We start from the raw sequence: 24,027 nt of genomic DNA, 5'->3' as shown, positions 1-24,027 counted from the left end.
AGCCAACCTCCTGGTCCTGCTTTCGGGTCTCTCCCAGGAAATCAATGCCGCCCGTGGCTGGCTGGTTCATCCCCCGGGGGCAAAGCTCTAATCATTTCTCATTTGATAAAAAACCTTCAGTGGCTCCTACCACCTTTGTTTTTTTGGCCTTCCAGAGCCAGAATTCTTGTCCCCCCCACTTCCTACACTTTTGGCCTTCCTGACTTGTCCCCACAGCTCTCCAGGGTCCCTTTCCTTCCACCTTCCTTTCTGCCAATCTCCACCACGTGGGTGAACCTTGTAGGCACAGACCCTTGTAGGCAGTGTATGATTTCCCTTTGAATATCCCCTCACGGCCCAGCACAGAACCTTCCGTGTAATTACTTCAACTGGATGAAGGTGCCACTCTTTTTCCTCTTAATATCGCTTCACAAACCAAGCTCATGTGCAGGAATATATCCACCCAGCACATATCAACACAGGTTAGCAGGTTCTTCTTAAGCAGACCACTTCACTCCTTCCTTCATCAACCCAAATTCCCTTAGTGTTATACTTGCCAGGTTTATATGAATAAAAACATCTAGACCCTTGAAACAAAAATAAACAAAGGAGTAGTAAGCAAATATAAATAACAGACCAAACTTTTAAAAGTAACCTTATTTGTGCATTCCCTTCTGGAGAACAAAAACCGTTGTTTTTGCTTTGGGTTCCCCACCTTCAGGGAGCAGTGGAATAGAGGGTGGATCAGGAGTGTTTATTTTCTTAAGACTATTTCTACCTTAAGAACACTTTTACAGAAGTTGAGTCCTCACTAAATATGTATCTTTACTCCCAGGAAAAGAGACTCCCAAGAATAGGCAGTTAGCCTCATTACACTGAAGTCCCTCAAGACAAGAAAACGTTGGAATTCTCTATTCAAATTAAGGAGGCTTAATTAGAGTATCAACAACCCAGAGTCCTTGTCTCCCTCCCTACTACATCAAGTAGGCAAAAGGTGAAGTGTCACTCCCCCACCGATTGTTATCCTCTTGGATTTCTTTTTCTTTTTTTTTTTTTTTTGAATGTTTTTTTTTATTGGAGTTCGATTTGCCAACATATAGTATAACACCTAGTGCTCAACCTGTCCAGTGCCTGCCTCAGTGCCCGTCACCCAGTCACCCCATCCCCCTGCCCACCTCCCTTTCCAGTAGCCCTTGTTTGTTTCCCAGAGTTAGGAGTCTCTCATGTTTTGTCACCCTCTCTGTTATTTCACGTATTTTCTCTCCTTTCCCCTTTAATCCCTTTCACTATTTTTTATAGTCCCCAAATGAATGAGACCATATAATGTTTGTCCTTCTCTGATTGACTTACTTCACTAAGCATCATACCTTCCAGTTCTATTCACGCTGAAGCAAATGGTGGGTATTTGTCGTTTATAATGGCTGAGTAATATTCCATTGCATACATAAACCACAGCTTCTTTATCCATTCATCTTTTGATGGACACCGTCCTCTCAGATTTCTGAAGATAAAATACATGTAAGCTAAAAATATCTGGGATAGAGGTGCCTGGGTGGTTCAGCTGGTTAAGCATCTGCCTTCAGCTCAGGTCATGATCTCAGGGTCCTAGGACTGAGCCCCTCATTGGATTCCCTGCTCAGTGGGGAGTCTGCTTCTCCCTCTCCCTCAGCCCCTCTGTCCCTCTGCCTCTCCCTGCTTGTGCATGCTCTCTCTCTATCTCTCTCTCTCAAATATATAAACAAAATCTTTAAAAAATATATCTGGGATATTACTCATCCACAAGACCTGATGAGCTATAGATCAAAGAGAAGTAAATGAAGTTCAAATGTTCCCTCATTTTCTTTCTCTCCAAGTGAGTGACATTTGCATTATGATCAAACAGACTAAGAAGAAAACTAAACCCAAAAAGAAGATGGCTATAGTAGGACCTATATTTTTGTATTCATCATGGAATTCACAAGAAAAAAAAGTGCATGAAAAACAGCCAATGAACTTAAAACCGAGTCCAATGACAGCTAGAGAAAAGCTAATAATATATGTACAGGTCAGAAAATGGCTTTAATTCCAGTGGAAGTCCAGGTGGACACAGGATGTGGAAGCCCTGGCTATGATCATGTCCAAAGCAGAGGAAAGCTGGGACTGTCACACTACCTCTTCATAAACAAAAATCCATTCTCTCTTTTCCTCCCTCCATATAGATTTCTCTTCATGCACATATTTAAAAACAGAATCTTTATTTTAAACCTGCCTTTTGATATTGTTGCTATTTATTGTAAAAATCACTTTTCAAAATTCTTTTTTACAACATTTCTTTACAAGATTTATTTATTTGAGAGAGAATACGTGCACGGGAGCAGGGGGTGGGGCAGAGGGAGAGAGAATCCTCAAGCAGACTCCCAACTAAATGCAGAGCCCACACAGACTCCATCCCAGGACCCTGAGATCATGACCTGAACTAAAATCAAGAATCAGCTGCTTAAGGGGTGCCTGATGGTATAGTTGGTTGAATGTTGTACTCTTGGTTTCAGTCGAGGTTGGAATCTCAAGATCCTGGGATAGAGCCCTGTACTCAATGAGGAGCCTGCTTGGGACTCTCTCTCCCTCTGCCCACCTTCCCCCCGAACCCCCACTCCTTGCATATGTTCTCTTTCTCTCTGTCTTTAATAAATAAATCTTAAAACACACACACACACACACACACACACACACACACACACACACACACGTTGGCCACTTAACCAACTGAGCCACCCGGGTGCCCCATATTTTACATCATTTTTAAATGGTTTATTCCATGATATGACTGTATCCCAATTAATTTTAAGACTTTCTTGGTGTTCAACTGCTATTTCCATTTTTTGGCTTTTAATAAACCTTGTCCCAGTGAGCAAGTAATTATTTCCTTTTCAAGATGCTTCTGAAAGTGGAACTGCTGGGTCTGAGTATATGCACATTTTAAGGTTTTACATATGTATCATCAAGATGCTCTTCTGATAGGTTGTGCCAATTTTAACTACCATAAGACAATCATCTGAGAATCATTCTTTTAAATCCTTGCCCAATTCATAGGTGATCAATGGCATCTTTTTTTTTTCCATTAAATTGCTGAAACTATTTCATACACCAATTGGTAAATTATGTTTCCTCTTTGGTTAAGTAATGTGGGCAAGTTAACTCTTCAGCTTTAGTTTTCCCCATCTGTAAAATGGGGATATTAATAGTAATTACCCTATAGGGATTTTGTAAGGATTAAAAAGTTAATTTAAGCAAGGCACTTACTTACAGCGAGATCACAGTTATAGCCACCAGATACTTTGAAAAATGCCTGTTCATGTTCTTTACTTGTTTTTCTATCTGAGCCTTTATTTTTTTTCTTATTGATATTTTTTCTTACTGGTTTTTAAAGGTCTTAGAATATTAAGATATTAATCAGTTTCCATACACGATGCAAATATTTTGACAACCTTATGATTTCCTTTTTCAATTTGCTAATGATGGTTTTTTTTTTTGCCATACATAAGTTTAAAAACTTAGTATCATTAAATCATTCACGTTAAGTCAGAACAAGTTACAGAGATCCAATATTCGAATAGGATAAAGATAGCAAAGGAACAGATGATTCTTAACTCTAGTTTGTAAGACAGAATTGATAAATTTGACTATGTGAAAAGTTTTACATGAAAAAAATAAAGAAATTTAAGAAGAAAAACACAAAAATGTTTACAATACATAAGCATAAGGCTAATCTCTTTAACACAAAAATCTGTAAGATTTGTTACAAGTAATTCAGAGAAAAAAAAATACAAATACTCCACTTCATTCATAACCAAAGTGGGATATCCCTTTTTTCATAAAGATTGACACGGATTTTTTCAAATTAATTATGCACAACATTGTGGTCATGTATTAGTTGTGCAGAGTGCTCACTGCACAAGGGCATCTAGACAAGGAAATGAACTGGGACTGAATTTCTGCTAATGTTCCACTTGTTAAATCATGTGCCTGCAGGGCTGCCTCACCTGGAGGGAGTCACTTCAGTTTCTCACAAAGCACTATATGGTCTAAGAGAGATCTTGATATGCATGCAGTGTTGGTGAGAGTTCAGAAAAAGGAATTCTCAAATACTGAGAAGATATACATACAGCCTCCTTGAGAGTAATTTGGCAAAGTCTATTAAAATAAAATACACAAATCTCTTGACTTGAAAATTCTATTGCTAGGATTTTACTGGTCCACGTAGTTCAAGATGTTTAGATAAAGATGTTCATTTCAGCATTTTTCGTAATAGCATGCACACAAAAGAACCCTGATATAATATAAAAATACAAATGTGGGGCACCTGGGTGCCAGGTCATGATCTCAGGGTCATGGGATCGAGCCCCGTGTGGGGCTCTGTGCTCAGTAGGGAGTTTGCTTGAGATTTTCTCTCTCTCCCTCTTTGCCCTCCTGCTTCTTTCTATAGATAGATAGATAGATAGATAGATAGATAGATAGATAGATAGATAGATGATAGATAGATAGATAGATAGATAGATAAATACATAGGGGTGGCTGGGTGGCTCAGTCAGTTAAGCATCTGCCTTCGGCTCAGGTCATGATCCTGGAGTCCTGGGATCGAGCCCCACACTGGGCTCCCTGCTCAGCAGGTAGCCTGCTGCCCCTTCTGCCCCTCACCCAGCTGTGCTCTCTCTCTCTCAAATAAATAAATGAAATCTTTTTAAAAAATACAAACATAAAATATAAGAATAGAGTTCTTCTAAAAATTATATCTACATATTATAGAATTGCTTATTTATAGGATTAAAAATATCAATACAGATATTTGTAGTTGTAGTACACAAAAAACTTAAACACCAGAGCAATAACTATATAAAATGTCTTGCTGGTGTTTTGATAAAGATACATACTTGAATGAAAACTTTCTGAAATGAAAACAAAAAAGTTGCTCATTCTGGGTTATAATTGGGAAGAGACTGGGGTTCTGGGAGGGAGAAAAACTTACTTTTAGCCTGAATTGTCTTCTAAAGTTTTACTTCTGATCATGTGCATGTTATTTTCATAAAGGAAAATAAACTCTATATATTTTTGCTTTCATGATTTCTTCTTACACCAGGTTTACATAGAAATGGATAAATATTCTGGGCAGGACCTGGGCCCTGACCAAAATATGAAAACCCAACAACATGGATAGACAGACGTTCTATCATGGCCTAGGTGTGATGCTGAATACTTTATTCACTTATTCACTTGTTCCTTCATTTTCTAAAAATTAAAGAGTGGCTTTCTCTGCTCTTTTAACTCAAGGGCTGAGGCGAAGCTGCCAAGAGTTGGTCTGTGTGACACAGTGGGGGAGATGGTACTGAAGAAGACAGAAGAAATAGTTACTAGACTTAGATACCACCCTTAAGACAACAAAGCCAGAGTAACAATCCTTGAGGTAAAAAACAAATATAACTCTCATTCATATGGTCATTGGCTTAAAGTGATCAGGCTGTTCATTGAGAATATTTGGTGATTCATTGATATATTCAACAAATTTTTTTTTAAAAAGATTTTATTTATTTTTTCATGAGAGACAGAGAGAGAGAGAGAGAGAAAGAGAGAGAGAGGCAGACATGCCAGAGGGAGAGGTAGGCTCCCCGCAGGGAGCTTGATGCAGGACTCAATCCCAGGACTCTGGGATCACGACCTAAGTCAACTGCTGAGCCCCCCAGGCACCCCTCAACAAACATTTGTGTCCAATCTGCCATGCCTCGTAGTAGTTGGCAAGGGGAATACTGAAGTCTCAATGCTTCTAGGGTATGAGGCCAGAGGGTACCAAAGCCACCCTATTTAGAGACATATCTGTTGAGCCTGCACTTAGAAATAATGGATCTAATACTGGCAAACCAAATCCAGCAACACTTATAAAGAATTATACACCATACCCACATGAGCTTTATCCCAGGAATGCAAACTTGGTTTAACATCTAAAAATCAATTAATGTACTATGCCATATTAATAGAATGAAGGACAAAAAGCCATATGAGTATCTCAACAGAGGGGGGAAAAAGCCTTTGACTCTTGAATGATAAAGATGCTCACAAACTAGGAACAGAAGGGAACTTTTTGATAAACAGCATCACTGCAAAACCCACAGCTAATATGACAGTAAATGGTAAAAACTGATTGCTTTCCCCCTTCTCAGGGAGAAGCCAAGAACATTCACTCTTGGGCTCTGTCATGGCAGCTTTGCTGAAGAAGACCACCAGCCTTGTGGGTCTGGCCGTTATGTGAGTCACACAAGAGGCTAAGAATACTGTACACAAAGATTCTTAATGTTCTTGAGCAAATTCCTAAAAATGCAGCATAGAGAAAGTATACAGAATAGATTACAAATGAGAAGCTGAGTATGGCTAAAGCAGAACCAGATGTTAAGAAATTAGAAGACCAACTTCGGGGTGGCCAACTAGAAGAGGTGATTCTTCAGGCTGAAGTCTGGCAAGAAAAATGATACAGTGGAAATCATGGGAGCTTTTAGTAGAAGAGCCCCCTGCTCACCAATGGAACTGGCCAACATAATCATCATTAAATGACTAGTGTGTTGATAGGAAACTGATGTAATTAAATGTTCTGTTACATTTTTTAAAAAAAGTTCACTCTTGCTACTTCCATTTTCAACATGATAGTGTATAATGGGTGAAGGCAATTAGGCAAGGAAAAGAGATAAAAGACATTCAGACTGGAAAACAAGAAGTAAAATTATATCTATTTGCACCTGACTTTGTATATAGATCTTGTATGTAGAAATCCTAAGGAATACACTGAAAAGCTATTGGGACTAAAAAAATGAATTCCACAAGTTTTCAGGGTATAAGATCAACACACAAAAATTTATTTTTGTATATCTATATGCCGGCAAGTAACATTCTGAAAATGAAATAAGAATAAAATTTCATTTATTATAGCATCAAAAATAATAAAATATATATGGATAAATTTAACAAAGAAACACCAACACTTATACATTGAAAACTACAAAATATTGTGGAAAGAAATCATAGACGATCTAAACAAATGTAAAAGCATTAGTGTTTACAGATTGAAAGACTTCATATTGTTTTTAAGACTTCATATTGTTAAGAGAACAGTGTTATTCAACACAATCCCTACCAAAGTTCCAGCTGGCTTTTTTGCAGAAACTGACAAGACAACTGATTCATTCAAAATCCAAGGGGACTAGAATAGCAAACAGAATCTGGCAAAAGAAGAACAAAGTTAGGGCAGTTGGCTGGCTCAGTTGGTAGAGCACACAACTCTTGATCTCAGGGTTGTGAGTTCGAGCCCCATGTTCAGTGTAGAGATTACTTCAAAATAAAGTCTTTAAAAAACAAAAAAAAATTTTTTTTAAAGAATAAAGAAGACATACTCTTCTGTTTCAAGACTTACTACAAAGCTACAGTAATCTATACAGTGTGGCATATTAATAAACATACAGATCAACGTGACAGAAGTGTTCAGAAATAAGCCCTTACTACGTATACTGTCAATTGATTTTTGACAAGGTGCCAACACAAATGAATAGGGAAAGAATAATCTTTTTCAAAAAATGGTGCAGGACAACTAGATATCCACATGGAAAAGAATGAAATTGGAACCCTACAACACACCACACACAAAAATTAACTTGACATGTATCATAGCCCTAAATGTAAGAGCTAAAATTATAAAACTCTTAGAAGAAAACTCAGGTGTAAACCTTCTTGACATTGGTTAGGCAATGGTTTCTCATCTATAACTCCAAAAATACAAAGAAAAAAATGGAAATAATCAAAATTTCAAAATTCTGAATTGCAAACCATATCAAGAAAGTGAAAAGACAACCGGAATGGGAGAAAGTATTTGTAAATCACATATCTGGTAATGACTTATCTCTAGTACATAAAGAATTCTTTTATTCCAATAACAGAAAGTCAAATTATCCAGTTAAAATTGGGCAAAGGATCCAAATTGACATTTTTCCAAAGAAGACATACAGATGGCCAACATGTACATGAAAAGATGTTTAATGTCATTAGTAATTAGGAAAATGCAAATCAAAACCACAATGAGATACAACTTCACATTTACCAGGATGGCTATAATCACAAAGATAAATAACAAGTATTGGCAAGGACATGGAGAGATTGGAACCTTCGTACATTGCTGAAGAGAATGTAAACTGGTAATAGCTGCTTTGGAAAACTACTTGGCGCTTCCTTAAAACACAACATAAACATACAGTTACCATGTGACCCAGCAATTCCACCCCTAGAAATATGCCAAAGAGAAATGAAAACATATGTTCACCAATAACTTGTACACGAAGCTCATGGCAGCACTATTCACAGAACCAAAACATAGGTAAAATGTGGTACATCCATACAGTGGAGTGCTAGCTGGCAATGAAAAGAAATGAAGTATTCATACACGGATGACCCTTGATAACATTATGCCACGTGAAAGAAGTCAATCACAAGAGGGCATTTGGTAATTCCACTCATACAAAACATTCAGAATAAGCAAATCTACAGAGACAGAAAGTAGATTAGTGGTTCATTAGGGCTGAGTAAGCTGGGAAAGGAGATTGATGGTTGTACAACACTGTGAATACACTAACAAATAACGAATTGTACATTTTCAGTGAGCAGAATTTCATGGTATGTTAATCATATGTCAATTGTTTAAAAAAAGAAACAGAAATAATGGCTCTAACTGCATGTTTTCAGAAATAATGATTAATAGTATTCCTAAAACCTGGAGAAATAGATACAGCCCTAAGCTGAAAAGTTCAAAAGAGCCTAAAATCAAGAGAATGAAAAGCAAGTTAACTTGCGGCCTATAATGATTATTTTACAAAAGCCCAAATCAAATATCTTTTATGGTTAAGCATAACTTTTTGTTTAAATTACCTTTTGTATAAATCAGCTGCACAATATCTCAACATGATTAGGCATTTTATTGGGAATTATAGCAACCTGGGTATTTTTTGCTGTACTGGGTAACGGCTAGGACAGTCATATTGGAAGAGTCTGCTCCGCTTCTTAGTGATCGTCTATGTGATAATATTCCTTGCTTTCCGTAAAGGCAAAATTCACCTTTCTAATATTAACCCTCACAATATTTTGCAGCAAAAGAACTAAGTTCAGGGCAGTACTTTATACCTGTTGTATTCAAGTACCGATTTAATTCTATGCTTTACTAATGCAGAAATTTAAAATATCAACTCTTCCTTAAAATGATAAAAAAAAAAAGTCACTCTGCTTTAAACTAAGACAAAGGAAAAATAAATAAATAAACTAAGACAAAGGAAACTAAGCTTCACTTGCACAAGAGAGTTTACTAAAGTCATCTTCCCCCGCCCCCCATCCCATCCCCAAAAGCCATCAATATGAAGTCTCTGATGTTCTGGGGGCACTGTACAACCCTGTCATCAACAGGCAGGGAAGGTGTGATCTTATTTGGGATTCTGATTTTTCTTCTTCATAGGTTTTTCTTTTGTGGGCATTAACATAAGCCCCAGCAAAAGCTTCTGATTTTTTAGGGTGTGAAGCTCTGCAGTACAAACCAACCCATGTGGGGGGGAAGCTGGAATGATAGAAGGCTATCTAGTTGGGAGACATCCTGGAGCTGATTAAAAAAAAAAAAACCTTCATCTGTGCCCTGTCACTTCCTTTCAGCAAGATCCTGTTAATGTTTACACAATTTAAAAAGTGTATCAGATATCTCAAGGAATAACGTAAATGGCCCCTTTGAGGTTTGGGTGTGTGTGTGTGTGTGCGTTTTAAAGGTTGATGGAAAAATATCAAAATAGGACCTTTTAAATTCATTTCATTATCCAATCACAAGGAACGCCACCAAAAAGTTGTTTATCCCTCGCCCGCTGGAGAAATGCCAGGCGTACCTTCCTTCCCCTTTCTCAAAGAAAATGGAAAAAAACAAACTTTTAAGGCAGAGCGCTGCAACTCGGGCACGTCACGCACGATTCCACGAAGCGAGTGTTAGCCCCGGAGGCCCGAGCTGGCCGGGGCCGCCCCCCGCAGCCTGGGAGCGCCGGTGCGCAGCCTCAATTATCGTTTGAAACGGTCAAGCCTTTCAAAAGTGAGTTCCTAAGTACTCAGACTTCGGCCAGGATAAGAGAAAGCGCTCAGCACTTCTACTCCGAAAACAAACCATCAATCAGTTGACAGGCTTGAAAGGATTCAGCTCTAGTCTGTTCGGAAGCCAAAGCGTAAATACAGAAAAGCCTGCTGGCGCGTTTACCGCGCTCTCTTAAGTTTTCGCGTTTTAAAAACACCGCAAGACGCAAACGGCGTTTCCCGTAACTTTCAGGCTCGCTCGGAGGAAATTCACAGAAAACGCCCGGGCGAGGCACCTCGCTCGGGAAAATGGAGCCTGTGCCTTTAAGGTAAAGTCGGCTGGGTCCCAGGGCGCATTCCACGTCTCCGCGACAAAGAGTCCGGGCCGCGCTACCTCTCGGCTTTGTCCCGGGGCCCGGCGGGTCGGGCCGAGCCCACGGAGCCCGCGGAGCCCGCGGAGGAGCCCACCGAGCCCGCCGCAGCCCGCGCAGCCCGCGCAGCCCGGCGGCCGCAGGCCCGGCGGCCCCGAGCAAGCCCGGCGCCCGCGCGGCGGGGGCGCCCCGTGCGCCCCGGACTCACCGCTGCTGGGCTGCGGGGACAGCGTGGACACCGAGGTCTGGCCCATGGCCCGGGCCTCGGGGCCGGGTCTGGCGATCACGCGGCTCCTCCGGTCCTTCGGGCATCGGTCCGCGCGCAGGCAGGGTTCCAAGCGCGCATTGCCCGGGCTGCGCGGAGCGGCCCGCCCGGTGCCCTCACCTTCTCCCCGGCGCGGGTCTCCCAGCCCGGCCGGCCGCGGCCGGCGAGGCGGATCCTGCCCGGCGGATGCCTGTCATTCCTCTATGCAGATTAGCTGGGGTCAAGGGTCACGGGGGAGGAGGGCGGGGGAGGGGGAGGGGGAGGGCGAGGGGAGGGGAGGACGGGGAAGGGGGCAGGGGTCTGAGTGGTGCGGCGGGGAGAGGCCCAGCGGGCCCGCGGCACCCCCGCCCACCACCACCCGGGGTAGTAGAGACTTCAGGCGACTCCCGCTCAACTTAAAAGGTTCAATGTCAAAGGATCCTTTAGGGCTCCAAGAAAAGGAATTAAAGTACTTAGTCACGGTACTTAATTTAACAAAATGTGTTCTTTAAAGTTGATTTCTTCCTCACGTTCTCTTGGCAGTACTGCAGCACTTGAAGCTCTCTGTGGGCTGTGGGGCTTTCCTCGCTTTAAAAACTATCTTCCTTTTAACAAACAGTAAAAAAAAAAAAAAAAAAAAAAAAAAGTTAGGGTCCTCAGGTATGTTGAACAATAAATCTGAAAAAGATGGATCTGTGCGTGGGATCAGCAAAGGACAGGCCTTGCTCTCCACCACCTAAACTCCAGGAAAGCTCACTACTCCTGTGTTTGAAAAGAATCACTGTGAAATCTCTGAAACCTTGTGGTCAAGGTGTTTAAAATATACAAAAAGGTGAGAACAAAAACAATCGGTAATTTGTTCTAGAAGCGAACATTCCGCAGAAGTTGAATTAAATCCTCCCATAAGCAAATCTCAACCCCAGACTTATTAAAAACATGTATACAGATAAATACTCTTGGTATTTACAATTGATGAGTAATCTATATGTATATGTAGTGCACTATGTCTATCATAGTGCGTAAGACTGGGTAGTAGTCACATAAATGTGTTCACTTTATGAAATTTCACTGAGCTCTGTACTATGATTTGTGCATTTTTCTGAATGTATATATTTCATTAGAAAGTAAAAAAATAATAACCGCAATATATTTAGGTCCCTTGCCACAGCTTTCACTTTTTAGATTATCCTAGACATTCCACTCTAAACTACATAATACATATAACATTATATGTATCTTATAATACATTTATAACATTATATGTATTATAAAATAATAGTTATTTAATACCCTAAGCATGAAATTTTTTTCTGTAATATTAAGATCATACACAGTCTTGCTTTAGTTTTTGAAAGACATATACTTGTCTGTTTCATCATAATTATGTAAGTTGCCCTATTTTGTTCACACCCAAATAGTCTACCATCTATTGTGAAGACTTTTTCCCCCTAGAATAGTGTGATCAGTTATCTACTTCCCTTTGCCTAATTCATTTTTAAGAAACCTGATTTTTTTTTTTTTTTTTTTTTTATGAAATTGAAGATTGACCAAGATGTGAGTTCTAATTAGGACAACAAAATCAGTCAACTACATTTCTTTTTTAAAGGGCAAACCTGTTGTATTTTGGGAACACATCCCACCTGGGGACTCATCAGTGAGAGTAAGCAATTATAATGGCTCTTTCTTATGCTAATGAATTTTCCCTTAAAACAACAACAAAAATGCAAGTTAAGTGTTTTCTCAACTTAAATTGAGAGGAGAGAACTTCACATTCTTCCTTCCATTGATCAAGCCTAACTGATAAGGGGGGGGGGTCATTCATCATAAGAAACATACAGTAAATTTTGCATATTAAAAACACATTAATGTCCGGGTGCCTGGGTGACTCAGTCAGATAAGCGTGGGACTCTCGGTTTTGTGATCTGAGGGTGGTGAGATCCAGCCCTGAACTGGACTCCTGCGCTCACACGGAGTGGGCTTCAAATTCTCTCTCTCTCCTTCTGCCCCACCTGTGCTTGTGCTCACTCTCACATAAATAAATAAATAAATAAATAAATAAATAAATAAATAAATAAATCAATCTTCAAAAGTTATGTAAATTTAATGATTTTTTTTCATTGACAAAGGTTAAACTTGAGGCTATTTTTGCTATCATTACTTCTTTTCCTAGAGAAATTATAATGTATTTCTATTCTACAAATTCTTATTTGAAACATCAAAGGGGTAGTACTCTGTAGTTCTGTTCTTTCAGGATTTGCTAAATCCATCTATATTTACCTTATTCAAAACCTTTCAGGATTTGCTAGTTAATATAATCTGAGCCTCATCTGAGATTCCTGTAATCCCCCGATCAGGTTACACACTTTTCTCTAAAACTTTTCCAGTTCCATTACATTATCCTTGAAACATGTCAACCAAAACTGTAATAAGTGTACATCCAGGTTTCTTTATAAGGGTGCGACAGTTATGCTACTTTGTTGTCTATTTATCACGGCTAACAAATTATACTAATGAACATAGAAAAAATCTACAGAAATCCATGAATGCCATTTATAGTCATCATGTAAAGGTTAGAATTTATCATCTGACGAGTATTTTAAGATAATTTCCCCCCAAATTGCCTTTTCCTTTCCTTACAGAGATAATCTATTATTCAGCCAATTTACAATATTAGTAAGGGCTCTGGGTGTTAATCCTATAGTTTATAGTTTAACTGTGGTAGCATTTAATGTCATCGGAAAAACACGGACATTTCTCTGCATATTGCCTCTTTCCAGGGAGGTTGTTTTTTTGTTTTTTTTGTTTTTTTGTTTTTAAGATTACATTTATTTATTTGAGAGACAGAGAGAGTACTCAAGAACAGTGGAAAGGGCAGAGGGAGGAGAAGCTGACTCCCCACTGAGCAGAGAGCCAGATATGGGGTTTGATCCCAGGACCCTGGGATCATGACTTAAACTGAGAGAGATGCTTAACCGACTGAGCCACCCAGGCATCCCTCCAGGGAGTTTATAAAAATGCTAAATAAGGTTAGTGCCAACATCTAACTCTGAAAAAGCCGTCTATTTATAATTCCTCAGCATTTACCCCATTGGTCCTGCTCTTTGGTCTGTATTTCTAAACCAAACTCTTATCCAGTGGTATCCTAGTAAATACTCAACACTGGGGTTTGTCTAGGGGTGGGAAACAAGACTGATTTGTGACTTGTACATAGTATTTGCCAATTTCCTAAGATAAATACTCCTACAATGGCCAATTCAACAAGCAGTCGACTGGCTTGCAAAATTTATGTCAACTGGTTTGCAAAATTCCTGGAAATTTAACAACTGGCTTATATGAGCTGCCTTCAGCATACCACTACTTTCATCCTTTATAATATGCTGTCATCAGATCGTACCATGACTGAAATTGAGGAATAGTCTATGTTAAGCTTTCCTAAAAATATAGAAGGATGCCATCTACTGATTTTTCCACCCTACAGTCTTTTTTAAATTTTTTTTTTTAAGGTATTTATTTATTTATTTGTGATAGTCACAGAGAGAGAGAGAGGCAGAGACACAGGCAGAGGGAGAAGCAGGCTCCATGCACCGGGAGCCCGACGTGGGATTCGATCCCGGGTCTCCAGGATCGCGCCCTGGGCCAAAGGCAGGCGCCAAACCGCTGCGCCATCCAGGGATCCCTCCACCCTACAGTCTTAAATATCTTTCAATTCCTGAAAGATTTGTGTATTCCCAGAAAGAAGTTAAACTGAGTGCATGAGTTAAATAGAATTTCCCCTTACTGAATCTGGTTTGCCTTTTGACAAAGAGGTTATATGCCCATATTGAGGTTTTCAAGCATCTTACCTTATCACACAGATTTCACTGGTCTGATTTGGAGTTATGAAGCTCTCCTACCTGTGGTACCCAAAGTTATATTTGCAGCCCTGGTGGATGAAGATCACTAGATCTACTAGATAAAATAAAAGTAATCTAAACTTTAGCCATCCATTTGTGGAAAAGTCTGTACCTACTAGGTCAAAGTCCAAATTGTAGACACATAATTTGGTGGCTAGAGAAGATGCTGTATAATTAGAAGAGTCACCGCTACCAAATCCTATCCTTTAGGTGACTGCCAGGTTTTTCTAAGTGGCCATATCTAAGCTTGGAACAGAAGAGTGAGGTCTTTCTCCCTCAGAGCATAAGTGCCATGAGTACACATCCTGGGGGTGGGGGGGGGGCGGTTCTGCTTTGGCCAGATGCTGCAAGACTCATTTTGAGACACCAGCAGTTGAATAGGAAGAAGAGGTAGGCAGACTCCCAGCAGAAGAGATGGCTGGTCAGAACAGCGGTGGCCCAGGAAGCAATGTGGCTGGTGGTGGCCAGGAACAGGTAAATGAAGATTCTCTTAATTGGCACCTTTATTCCTGGACTTGGCCGTGGAAATTCGGTGAATCACAGACATTTCCCTGACCAAGGGGAATTACAGTCAAAGAAAAACCCTTAGAGGGAAGGAAATGAAACTTAGTGATTAAAACTGAGTAATTTCCCAAATAGGATTTTTGTTTCCAATGTATTAGTTTTCTAGATACAATGGTTAGAAGAAATAACAGAAATTCACAGGTCATCTAAAACCATTATTTTAGCCAATTACTCTATTTACCATTGTCAGATTTATTAAAAACAGAAAACTGTCTTCTCTGTTCTGCTGATGGAGGTGCTAGAGGGCAATATTTTTTATTTTTATTTTTTTAGTATATATATCTCCGAGACAAGCACACTAGAGGGCAATTTTTAAAGTTAGAAGGCAATTTTAACACAAGAGGTTCTAAAAACCATGTAAAAGAATACATAACTCAAAAAAAAAAATAACTCAGAAACTAAAAGCTAATACATTAGCAAACATTTTTAAGTACTAAAGTGCTTTTTTAGTATAATATCTGCCAGGTTTTTTAAAACTTTGTACTACTCCAAAACTTGGCTACATTTTGTGAAATGAAGCTTATTTAGAAAAATATAATTACTAAAATGCAAATATGAGTTTTACTGGATCTTATAATTTCAGTTGAAATTCCATATATGTAACTAGTGGTTACTTTTTAAAAATGTTATTCTATAGCATTGCAACCAAATGCTCCCTATGCCTTTTATTTGGACACTTCTGAGAGACTGTAGTTTTACCATGATAGTATAAACAGACGAAGGAGAATTTTGGTTAAGAAAAGAATTACAACTTTGGGCATTCTAGTTATATGAAACATCAGTAGGAGAGAAAAACACATTCCCCAAGTATTAGAACAGGAAACAAACCTGTAAAACAGGATTTTCTTTCCTATTGTTCTCATATTTTATATTATTTATATCCTGAGTTTTCCTTCTACTTCTTGCTCAAGCTAAGATTATCAAAATACCTTGCCCCTGCCTTGCCCTGAGTGAGTCTCTGCAGAGGGTGTGGTGTATCTCACGTATGCTTACTTAGTGATTGAGTTGGACAGTTGGAAGATTTATCCAGGAAAATAAGACCTTATGGGATGGTGCTGGAATTTCCTTTCCCCCAAATTTTCTCCACTCCGGGAGAAATAGTATGTAATTCATTGCACTTCATTCCGCAAGAAAGATAAATTACTCATCTGCAGCGTCTATGACTCTGACTACTGCTATAAAATTAATAATCTTTAATTACTGATCAAAATCTACAGAGACCAATCCTTAAAGACATCTTTAATAGTTGCTACCCAATTTACATAAAATAATTGCTTAAAGTAAGGTCCAAGTCACTAGTGGTGTTGTTGTTGTTGTTTACAAGATTTTATTTTTCTGAGAGAAAGAGAGAGAGAGAGAGAGAGAGAGAGCAGACACCAGCACAAGCAGTGAGGATGGACAGAGGGAGAGGAAAAGGGAGAAGCAGACTCCCCATTGAGCAGGGAGCCTGACACTGGGCTTGATCCCAGGATGCTAAGATCATGACCTGAGCCAAAGGCAGACACTTAACCTACAGAGCCACCCAGGAGCCCCCAAATCATTGTTTTATTAACCATCATGTCCATCCCTAGGACCTGCCAAAATATCTGGCACATAGATGGCATTCAATGCATATGTGATGAATAAAAGAATAAGCATTTATATTACCTTTATAATTATAGCAATTTAAAGTATGGATAAAAAATTCATCTAGAATTATATGTATGATTTTGATATAGTATACAGACTCCATAGCAAAATAATATCAAGTCTGTCAATTACTGTAAATTTGCCTTTATATGCCATGCTACGAATAATTATCTTGTTCAATTACATTTACTGAGCACCTCCCATAAGCCCAATATCTGTAGTGTATAGGACATGAGTAAGTGACGTGCAGATCCTGTTCTGGCAGGAGTTCATGGTGTGGAATATATATATATATATATATATCTGGTCTAATATAGGTGGAGGGTAGGTATTGTGACTTACAAGTAAATGTAAATGATTATAACAGCGAGCACTATGATAGAGATTTATTCCACCAAGAGTTAAGGATGAATAACAGGCTGCTACAGAGAAGGCTCTGAACTTTATTAATTAACAAATCTGCTTGTTTCCAACACAGAATCAGCAATTCATTCTGAAGATGTCTCCAGACTGTGGCATGCTTCCTAAATCAAAGAAAGATTAAATTTTGATAATAAGTGGATAGTCTAAACTGCATTTATTTGTTTGTTTATTGCTTACAGCTTTTTGAGGAATAATCTACAAACTCTAAAATCTACTCATTTTATGTAAACAGTTCAATGAGTTTTAGTAAAAATATAGTGTAACTACCACCACAATAAAGTTTTAGAAAACTTTGAGAGCCCTCAAGAGTTCTATCTTGTCCTGCTGACCTGCTTTCCATCCCTATTGTTTTGACTTTTCTAAAACTTCATATAAATGGGATAACACTATAGGTAGTTTTTTTTATAACTGGCTTCTTTCACTTAATGTTTTTGATATTCATAATGTTGTATGTAACACTGTTTGTTCTTTTTTGTTGAGTAGTGTTCCATTGTATGGCTATAGTAAAGTTTGTTTAACCATTTACCAATTACTTGACATTTGGGTTGTAACTTTATCTTATTGTATTCCTATGCTGTGAAAATACATAAGACCTATATTATGTATATGGTAGTTCTGTATAAATAAGAATTATTTATTGGTTCACCATTCACCCAGAAAATATTTATTATGCTTCTCCTTTGTACCAGGCCCTGTTCTAAATATTTGATACATAGATTAAACACAAAGTAAAAATATCTGTACTCGTAGAACTTATATTTACTGAAAGTACAGAAAATAAGCGATGAACACAATAAATCAGTAAATTTGATAGCAGTTTAGAGATGAAAAGTGCTATGAAATAGAGAATAGGAGATTGGATTAGCATGGGACTATCAGAGTAGTTCTCACTGTAAAGGTGCTATTTGAACACAGACTTAAAGAAGGTGATGGAGTTAGCCATGTGGCTATCTGGAGGAAAGACATTCCAAGCACAAAGGCCAGTTAATACAAAGATAAGAGCATGCCATATGTTCAAGGAACATTAAGGGGCCAGTGTGGCTGGAGTACTAAAGGAAAGGCAGATGAGAAGGGGATTATAAGCCTTGTAATACCTTGTAGTTGACCATGGAGTTTGGCTTTACCATGAGTGAGAAGGGGAAGCAATAACAGTTTTGACACCCCCCCCCCCAATGTGACATGATCTGACATATTTTAAGATCACTATGGCTTCTAACTAGAGGACAGGGGAGACAAGGTTGGAAGCAGAGAGAACAGGAGAGCTACTACAGGAATAATCCAGAAAGGAAATGACAGCAACTTAGACCAGTTTGGCAGCAGTGGGAATGGGGAAATGTACCTGGATTCTGGATCCATTTTAAGGTAGAGCTAAATTTCTTCATGGGTTGATTGAATGTGGGGCATGAGAGAAAAGAGATGAAGCAAGGATGACTTCAAAATTTTTATGAGCAACTGGAAAGACCAAATTACCATTAATCAAAATGAGACAACAGTGAGTAGAGTGGGTTTAGAGTGGAAAATTATAAGATCAATTAGTAAATGTTCACTAGACATCCACGGGGAGGATGAAAACAATCCTAGGTGTCACCAAGAAAAAAAATATAGACACATCCTAGTAAAGTCAAGAATGCAGAAAAAAATTTGAAAGTAGTAAGTGGACAAGACAGATGTCAAATTAAAGAATCCCAGTAAGTCAAAGAAAGTCAACAGAATTATATTTTCTTAATGTTACAAAGAAATAACTGTCAACTTAGAATTCTATACCCAGATAAACATTCACTAAGTCAAATAATTGAAAATACAGCATGGTAAAATTGATGATACAAATTAAGATTGTCAAGGCAAGACCAAATCAGTAATTGGAATAAATGTGAAAGGAATATACTTATCTAACTACAGACACTAAAAGATTGAAAGAAGCAGAAATATTATAGTTCTTTCTCTCTCTGTCTCTCTTTCTCTCTCTCTCTGCCAACTTTAGGATATACACTCAAAATAGCAAAAGCTGAACATAAAAGTATGAAAAATGCATACCAACCAAATACCAAAGGAAAATTAGTATATCAATATTAATGATAGGGGTGCCTGGGTGGCTTAGTTGGTTAAGCATCTGACTCTTGATTTCAGTTCAGATTATGATCTCAGAGTCCTAGGATTGAGCCCACCCATGTTGGGCTCCATACACAGTGGGGACTCTTCTTGAGGATTCTCTTTCTCCCTCTCCCTTTGCCTCTCCCCTGCCACACCTGCTCTTTCTCCAAAATAAATAAATCTTTTTTAAAATAGATAAATTAAGATTGAAGTCAAAATAATAAATAGAATAGATGGATCTATTATATAAGGATAAAAATAGCAGCAAGAAGATACATGTACAAATTATTAACTGGTATACCCCCCTATGCTCAGAACCTTGAAATATGAAAAGCAAAAACTAATAGAATTGCAAGGATAAATTGACAAACCTGCAATAATATGGAGGGATTTTAACATATCATCAAAAAGTATTAAGATCGGGCAGGCAAAGTATTTTAGGGTTGTGGATTTGAACAATCCAATTGACAAGCTTGACTGTAGATGTATGTAGAGACCTGTACTCAAGAAATAGCAACTATACACTGAGTTAATACTGGATCATACACAAAATCCCAATATTTTTGAAGACTTCATATTAAACAATCCACAACCTCTGACCATAATTAGATGTATTTATTTCAAATAAATCAATAAGAAAAATAGTTAAAAACAGAAACAAAAATGTCTCCCATGTATTTTTGGAAATTAAAAAAAATGTACTCCTAAGAAAAACAAGGAAATCCAGTTGTAACTTATAAAATGTTTAGAACTACACAACAATGAAAGTATCACAGAACATGTGGGATGATGTTAATGTGGTGATTAGAGGTATATTTAAAACCCTAACTGCATTTATTTTGAAGGAAGGAAGGAAGGAAGGAAGGAAGGAAGGAAGGAAGGAAGGAAGGAAGGAAGGAAGGAAGGAAGGAAGGGAGGCCGGCAGGCTGGTCGGCAGGAAGATTGCTTTAAGGATATATTCACACATTAAAGTAAGTATTAAACTGATGAGGATGAAAAAAAGAAAAAGAAAAGAGAAGAAGGGGAATAAAAAAGGGGGTGCAAACAAAAGAACTAAAAATCAAGAGAGGTGATTCACTGCTTTGGTATATTCAATACCTCCATTCATCCATGTGAAAAGCAGGGACTGACTCAATGAGAGAATGAATGGTCTACACTTTTGAATGGAAAAAGTAATTGGAATGTAGGTAAAGACAATTCAAAATGAAAAACAGAGCCACCTGGAAGTTAGAAGAGCTGAAGAAATTTACTAGTAGAAAGGTGAATTTACTTTTTTTTTGAGAGGGAGGGAGAGTACACGTAGGCGAGAGAGAGAGAGAGAGAGAGAGAGAGAGAGAACATGCAAGCGGGGCTGAGGGCAAAGAGAAAGGGAGTGAGAGAATCCCAAGCAGACTCCAGTGAGGAGCCAGATGCTGGAGGAGCTGCTCCATCCTATGACCCTGAGTTTATGACTGCGCAGAAATCAAGAGTCAGACTCTTAACCAACTGAGCCACTCAGGGGCCCTATGGAGAGGTGAGTTTAAAACTTACTGTTTTGCATTCAGGGAAAAATTCAGATTCATTTTTAGTGTTATTTAAAGCACTTCCATTATTAAATAGCTCAGCATCCTAGAACTAAAACCAGATGAACTCCTATCTTATGCTTATTTTTGTTTCCTTTAGAGTAAAATTATTTACTGTAATATTTTTTTTATTTGTAGTACAATGGTATCTTTAAAACTCCAAATAGCAACTTAAGGGAATCACAAAATAGTTTCTCATATTCAACAGGCTTAACTCAGCTGCTCCTTACTTTCATGCTTCTGGTATTTTATTTTATTTTTTTGGAAAGATTTATTTATTTATTTTGAGAGAGAGAGTGAGTGCATGAGTGGGGGGGGGGGGTGTAAAGGGAGAAGCAGACTCCCTGCTGAGCAGGGAGCCCCATGTGAGCTAGATCCCAGAATACTGGGATCATGACCTCAGCCTAAACCAGATGCTTAATGGACTAAGCCATGGAGGCACCCCACTTCTGGTATTTTAAAACAGAAAAAAAACTCTGTACGATTGGTTCCTAAAAACATATTTAATTTGATTACAATTTAAATCTAAATCTAAGAAATGCCTCCAAGTAACACAACCTTCTAGGGAAAGTTGTACATATTAAAGAGGCTTTATAATATAAAATGGATTTTATTAACTGCAAATTACTTCTCAATTAAGGAAAGTTGACACATCCTCCAAACAGGTGATAAAGATGGAAGCTGAGAGGTGAGGGGTAGGGGTGGGGTGGGAGAGGCACCTTGCAGGTGTTCAGAATCTCTTGCAGGTGTTTTAATCTTTATCAAAACAAGATTTATTCAGGGAGAAATCATATAATCACAAAATTAATAAATAGACATATAAAATGGGCCTGGAATATTGCCATTTTAAACCTACACACCCTTCTCCCAAGCAATAAGGCTTTTTTATTGAAGCAGTTTTATTCCCCAACTTCTTATGAGAATGCACAAGGGAAATTTCTACAGGGGAGGGGAGAGCCCAATATACAAGATAGAAGCAAATTTTACCTGATTATTTTATTGTTGTATTTAAAAGACAAATATGTAACGGGAGAAAATGCTGTGAATTTTGTTTTGCTGTAAAGTATTCCAAAACCCATATGAAGCCTGCAGGATTTCACTATTCCTTCTTGGTAGGTGTGTATATACAGTACATAGTATTATTTTGTGAACCAATGAAACATATGTGATATATTTCTTTGAACCACTGCTGAATACAATATTCAGCTACGTTTATTAATAAAACAGTCAACATTACTATACATTTCCCATTTGAGTCTGTGACTTTAGTTGATAATTCTTGCTTTGTTTACAAGTTAAATATTACCCTATTTCATCTAGACTTTTTCATTTTTATGCAAAAGCACTATGAATATTTAGTTGTATTCCATTATTTATGGCAATATAGAAATACCTGCTACTATACTCTGAAAACTGATATTACTATCTGCAGAATGAGACTTTTCTTTCATAGCTTGACAACACTGCAGTTACTAAAAATTCATAGCTTATTTTCATCCCATATTCTATCTAACTTACTGAAAGCCTTGATTCTAAAATCTCTGTGTGTCTCCCTCTTTTATTACTATCTCGAGGGCTCATTCACCCTTGGTTTTTATTTCCTATGTCAACATAGGTTGATTGATTCTTGAAATTTGGCCTCCAGTTCTCCTATATTTTATGTTCTAGAAGGCATTTTGGCTTAGATGTTAAATCCTCTGGGATTTAAGGTCTGGGACCTTAATCTATATATTTCTATAGCAACTTCACCCATGGAATTTGTTTCAAGGCTCTCTCCTCATCTGTCTACTACACTGGACTGAATGTCATTTGGAGGCCATGTCTTATTAATACCAGTACAGAGTAAGCATATGGGTAAGTGCTCAGGAGCTATGTATTTTATATGTGAAAAAAGAAAGGAAGAAAGGAAGGGCAGGTGGAAGGAAGGAAAGAAGGAGGGAGGGTGGATGGAAGGGAGGGAAGGAGGGAGGGAGGGAGGGAGATAATCTCTACCAATGAATCATTTAGTCCTGTGGGTACCCAGGGAACTAGGAAAAGGAAATTGAAGATGTAATAAAAGTACTGTGGGCTTTACTGTCAGGCCTAGTGATAAGCAATTGTGTCAATAGAATATTTACAGATGAGTCCTTATGTTTTTTTGATTCACTAAGAAAACATAGGATCTGAAAACTATCATAATCACATTAATATGCATCTAATAAATACATACATTTATGTTTTTGATGTCCCTGGTTAAAACTCTGCAATTTATCCTTTGAGATTACTGGCCTATATATATTTGTTAAAAATTGATTTGGTTGAAAAACAGCAGTGCTAAAGCTGAACAGAAATGTCCATTAACTCACAAATCACTTCACATAGATTAACAAACTGGAGGGAGAGTTCTAATTTACTCTGCCTCTGTAGGAATAAAACATATGACTAACTGAGGTAATGCAAGAAATATTTCTTAATGGGGTGCCCAGGTGGCTCAGTCTGTAGAATGTCTGACTCTTGGCTTCAGTTTAGGTCATGATCTCAGGGTTGTGAGACTGAGCCTTGCATGGAGCTCTGTGCTCACTCAGCATGGAGTCTGCTTGCTCTGCTCTCCTCCTTGCCCCTCCCCCTGCTTGCATGCACTCTCTCTCTCTCCCAACTAAATAAATAGATCTTAAAACAAAAAAAAAAAAAAAAAGAAAAGGAAAGTTTCTTAACACTGTGCGTGTAGTGGAGAGATACTAAGGTAGCCGCCCTCTGATTGATATTCACAACACTGTGTAAGCGCCTTTCCTTGAGAATGAATGGGATCTGTGACTTGCTTCTAATCAATAGACTATGGCAAGGATGTATGGGATTATGTTTGTGTTATGTAAGATTATAATGTCTGCCTTGTGAGGAGACCCTCTCTTCCTGGCTTTGTAGAAGCGAATGTCATGTTTTGTGCTGCCATACAGAGAGGGTTGAGAGGCAAGAAGCAAAAGGCAAATTCCAGCCCAAGGCCAGCAACAAACTGATGCTCCCAGTCTGGCATTCTGCAAGGAGTAGAATGCTGCCAGCAGCCTCCCTGGGCTTGGAAGCATAGCCTTCCCCAGTCAAGCCTCAGATGAGACCACAACCCTGGATGACGCTTGCAGTTTGTGAGGTCCTTAGACTCTAAGCAGAGGACTCCACTGAGTTGTGCCCTAACTCCTGAC

The 24,027-nt window shown here is 38.5% G+C and overlaps 1 protein-coding gene, 1 long non-coding RNA gene and 1 pseudogene across 10 annotated transcripts in view; 2 read left to right on the top strand and 1 right to left on the bottom strand.

Annotated features, from left to right (window-relative positions):
- The window catches only part of PHACTR2 (phosphatase and actin regulator 2), a 206,707-nt gene that overhangs the window by 117,593 nt on the left and 65,087 nt on the right, over window positions 1–24,027 (bottom strand). Inside the window, exon 1 of one of the 7 annotated variants that reach the window (XM_072826153.1) lies at window positions 10,834–10,965. The exons of 2 other annotated variants lie outside the window; for them this stretch is intronic. Coding sequence is in view for 3 of the 5 variants with exons in the window: in XM_072826146.1 (XP_072682247.1) it covers window positions 10,657–10,702 (46 nt within the window). In the remaining 2 variants the exon portion in view is untranslated. Of the gene's footprint in view, window positions 1–10,656; window positions 10,966–24,027 lie in introns of those variants that run through there. 4 more of the 7 variants (XM_072826146.1, XM_072826128.1, XM_072826181.1 and 1 more) reach the window with 4 other exon arrangements.
- On the top strand, window positions 6,203–6,541 carry LOC140608534 (NADH dehydrogenase [ubiquinone] 1 alpha subcomplex subunit 5 pseudogene; annotated as a pseudogene).
- The window catches only part of LOC140633546 (uncharacterized), a 115,309-nt gene continuing 101,209 nt past the window's right edge, over window positions 9,928–24,027 (top strand). For all 3 annotated transcript variants that reach the window (XR_012031129.1, XR_012031134.1, XR_012031138.1), the window contains exon 1: window positions 9,928–10,406. This is a non-coding gene — a long non-coding RNA (uncharacterized lncRNA). The remainder of the gene's footprint in view (window positions 10,407–24,027) is intronic.

Source organism: Canis lupus, chromosome 1, assembly GCF_048164855.1.
Source record: "Canis lupus baileyi chromosome 1, mCanLup2.hap1, whole genome shotgun sequence".
Classification (NCBI taxonomy): Eukaryota; Metazoa; Chordata; class Mammalia; order Carnivora; family Canidae; genus Canis; species Canis lupus.
The sequence above is the reverse complement of the archived record's forward strand: the minus strand, read 5'-3'. Positions and strand labels throughout refer to the sequence as shown.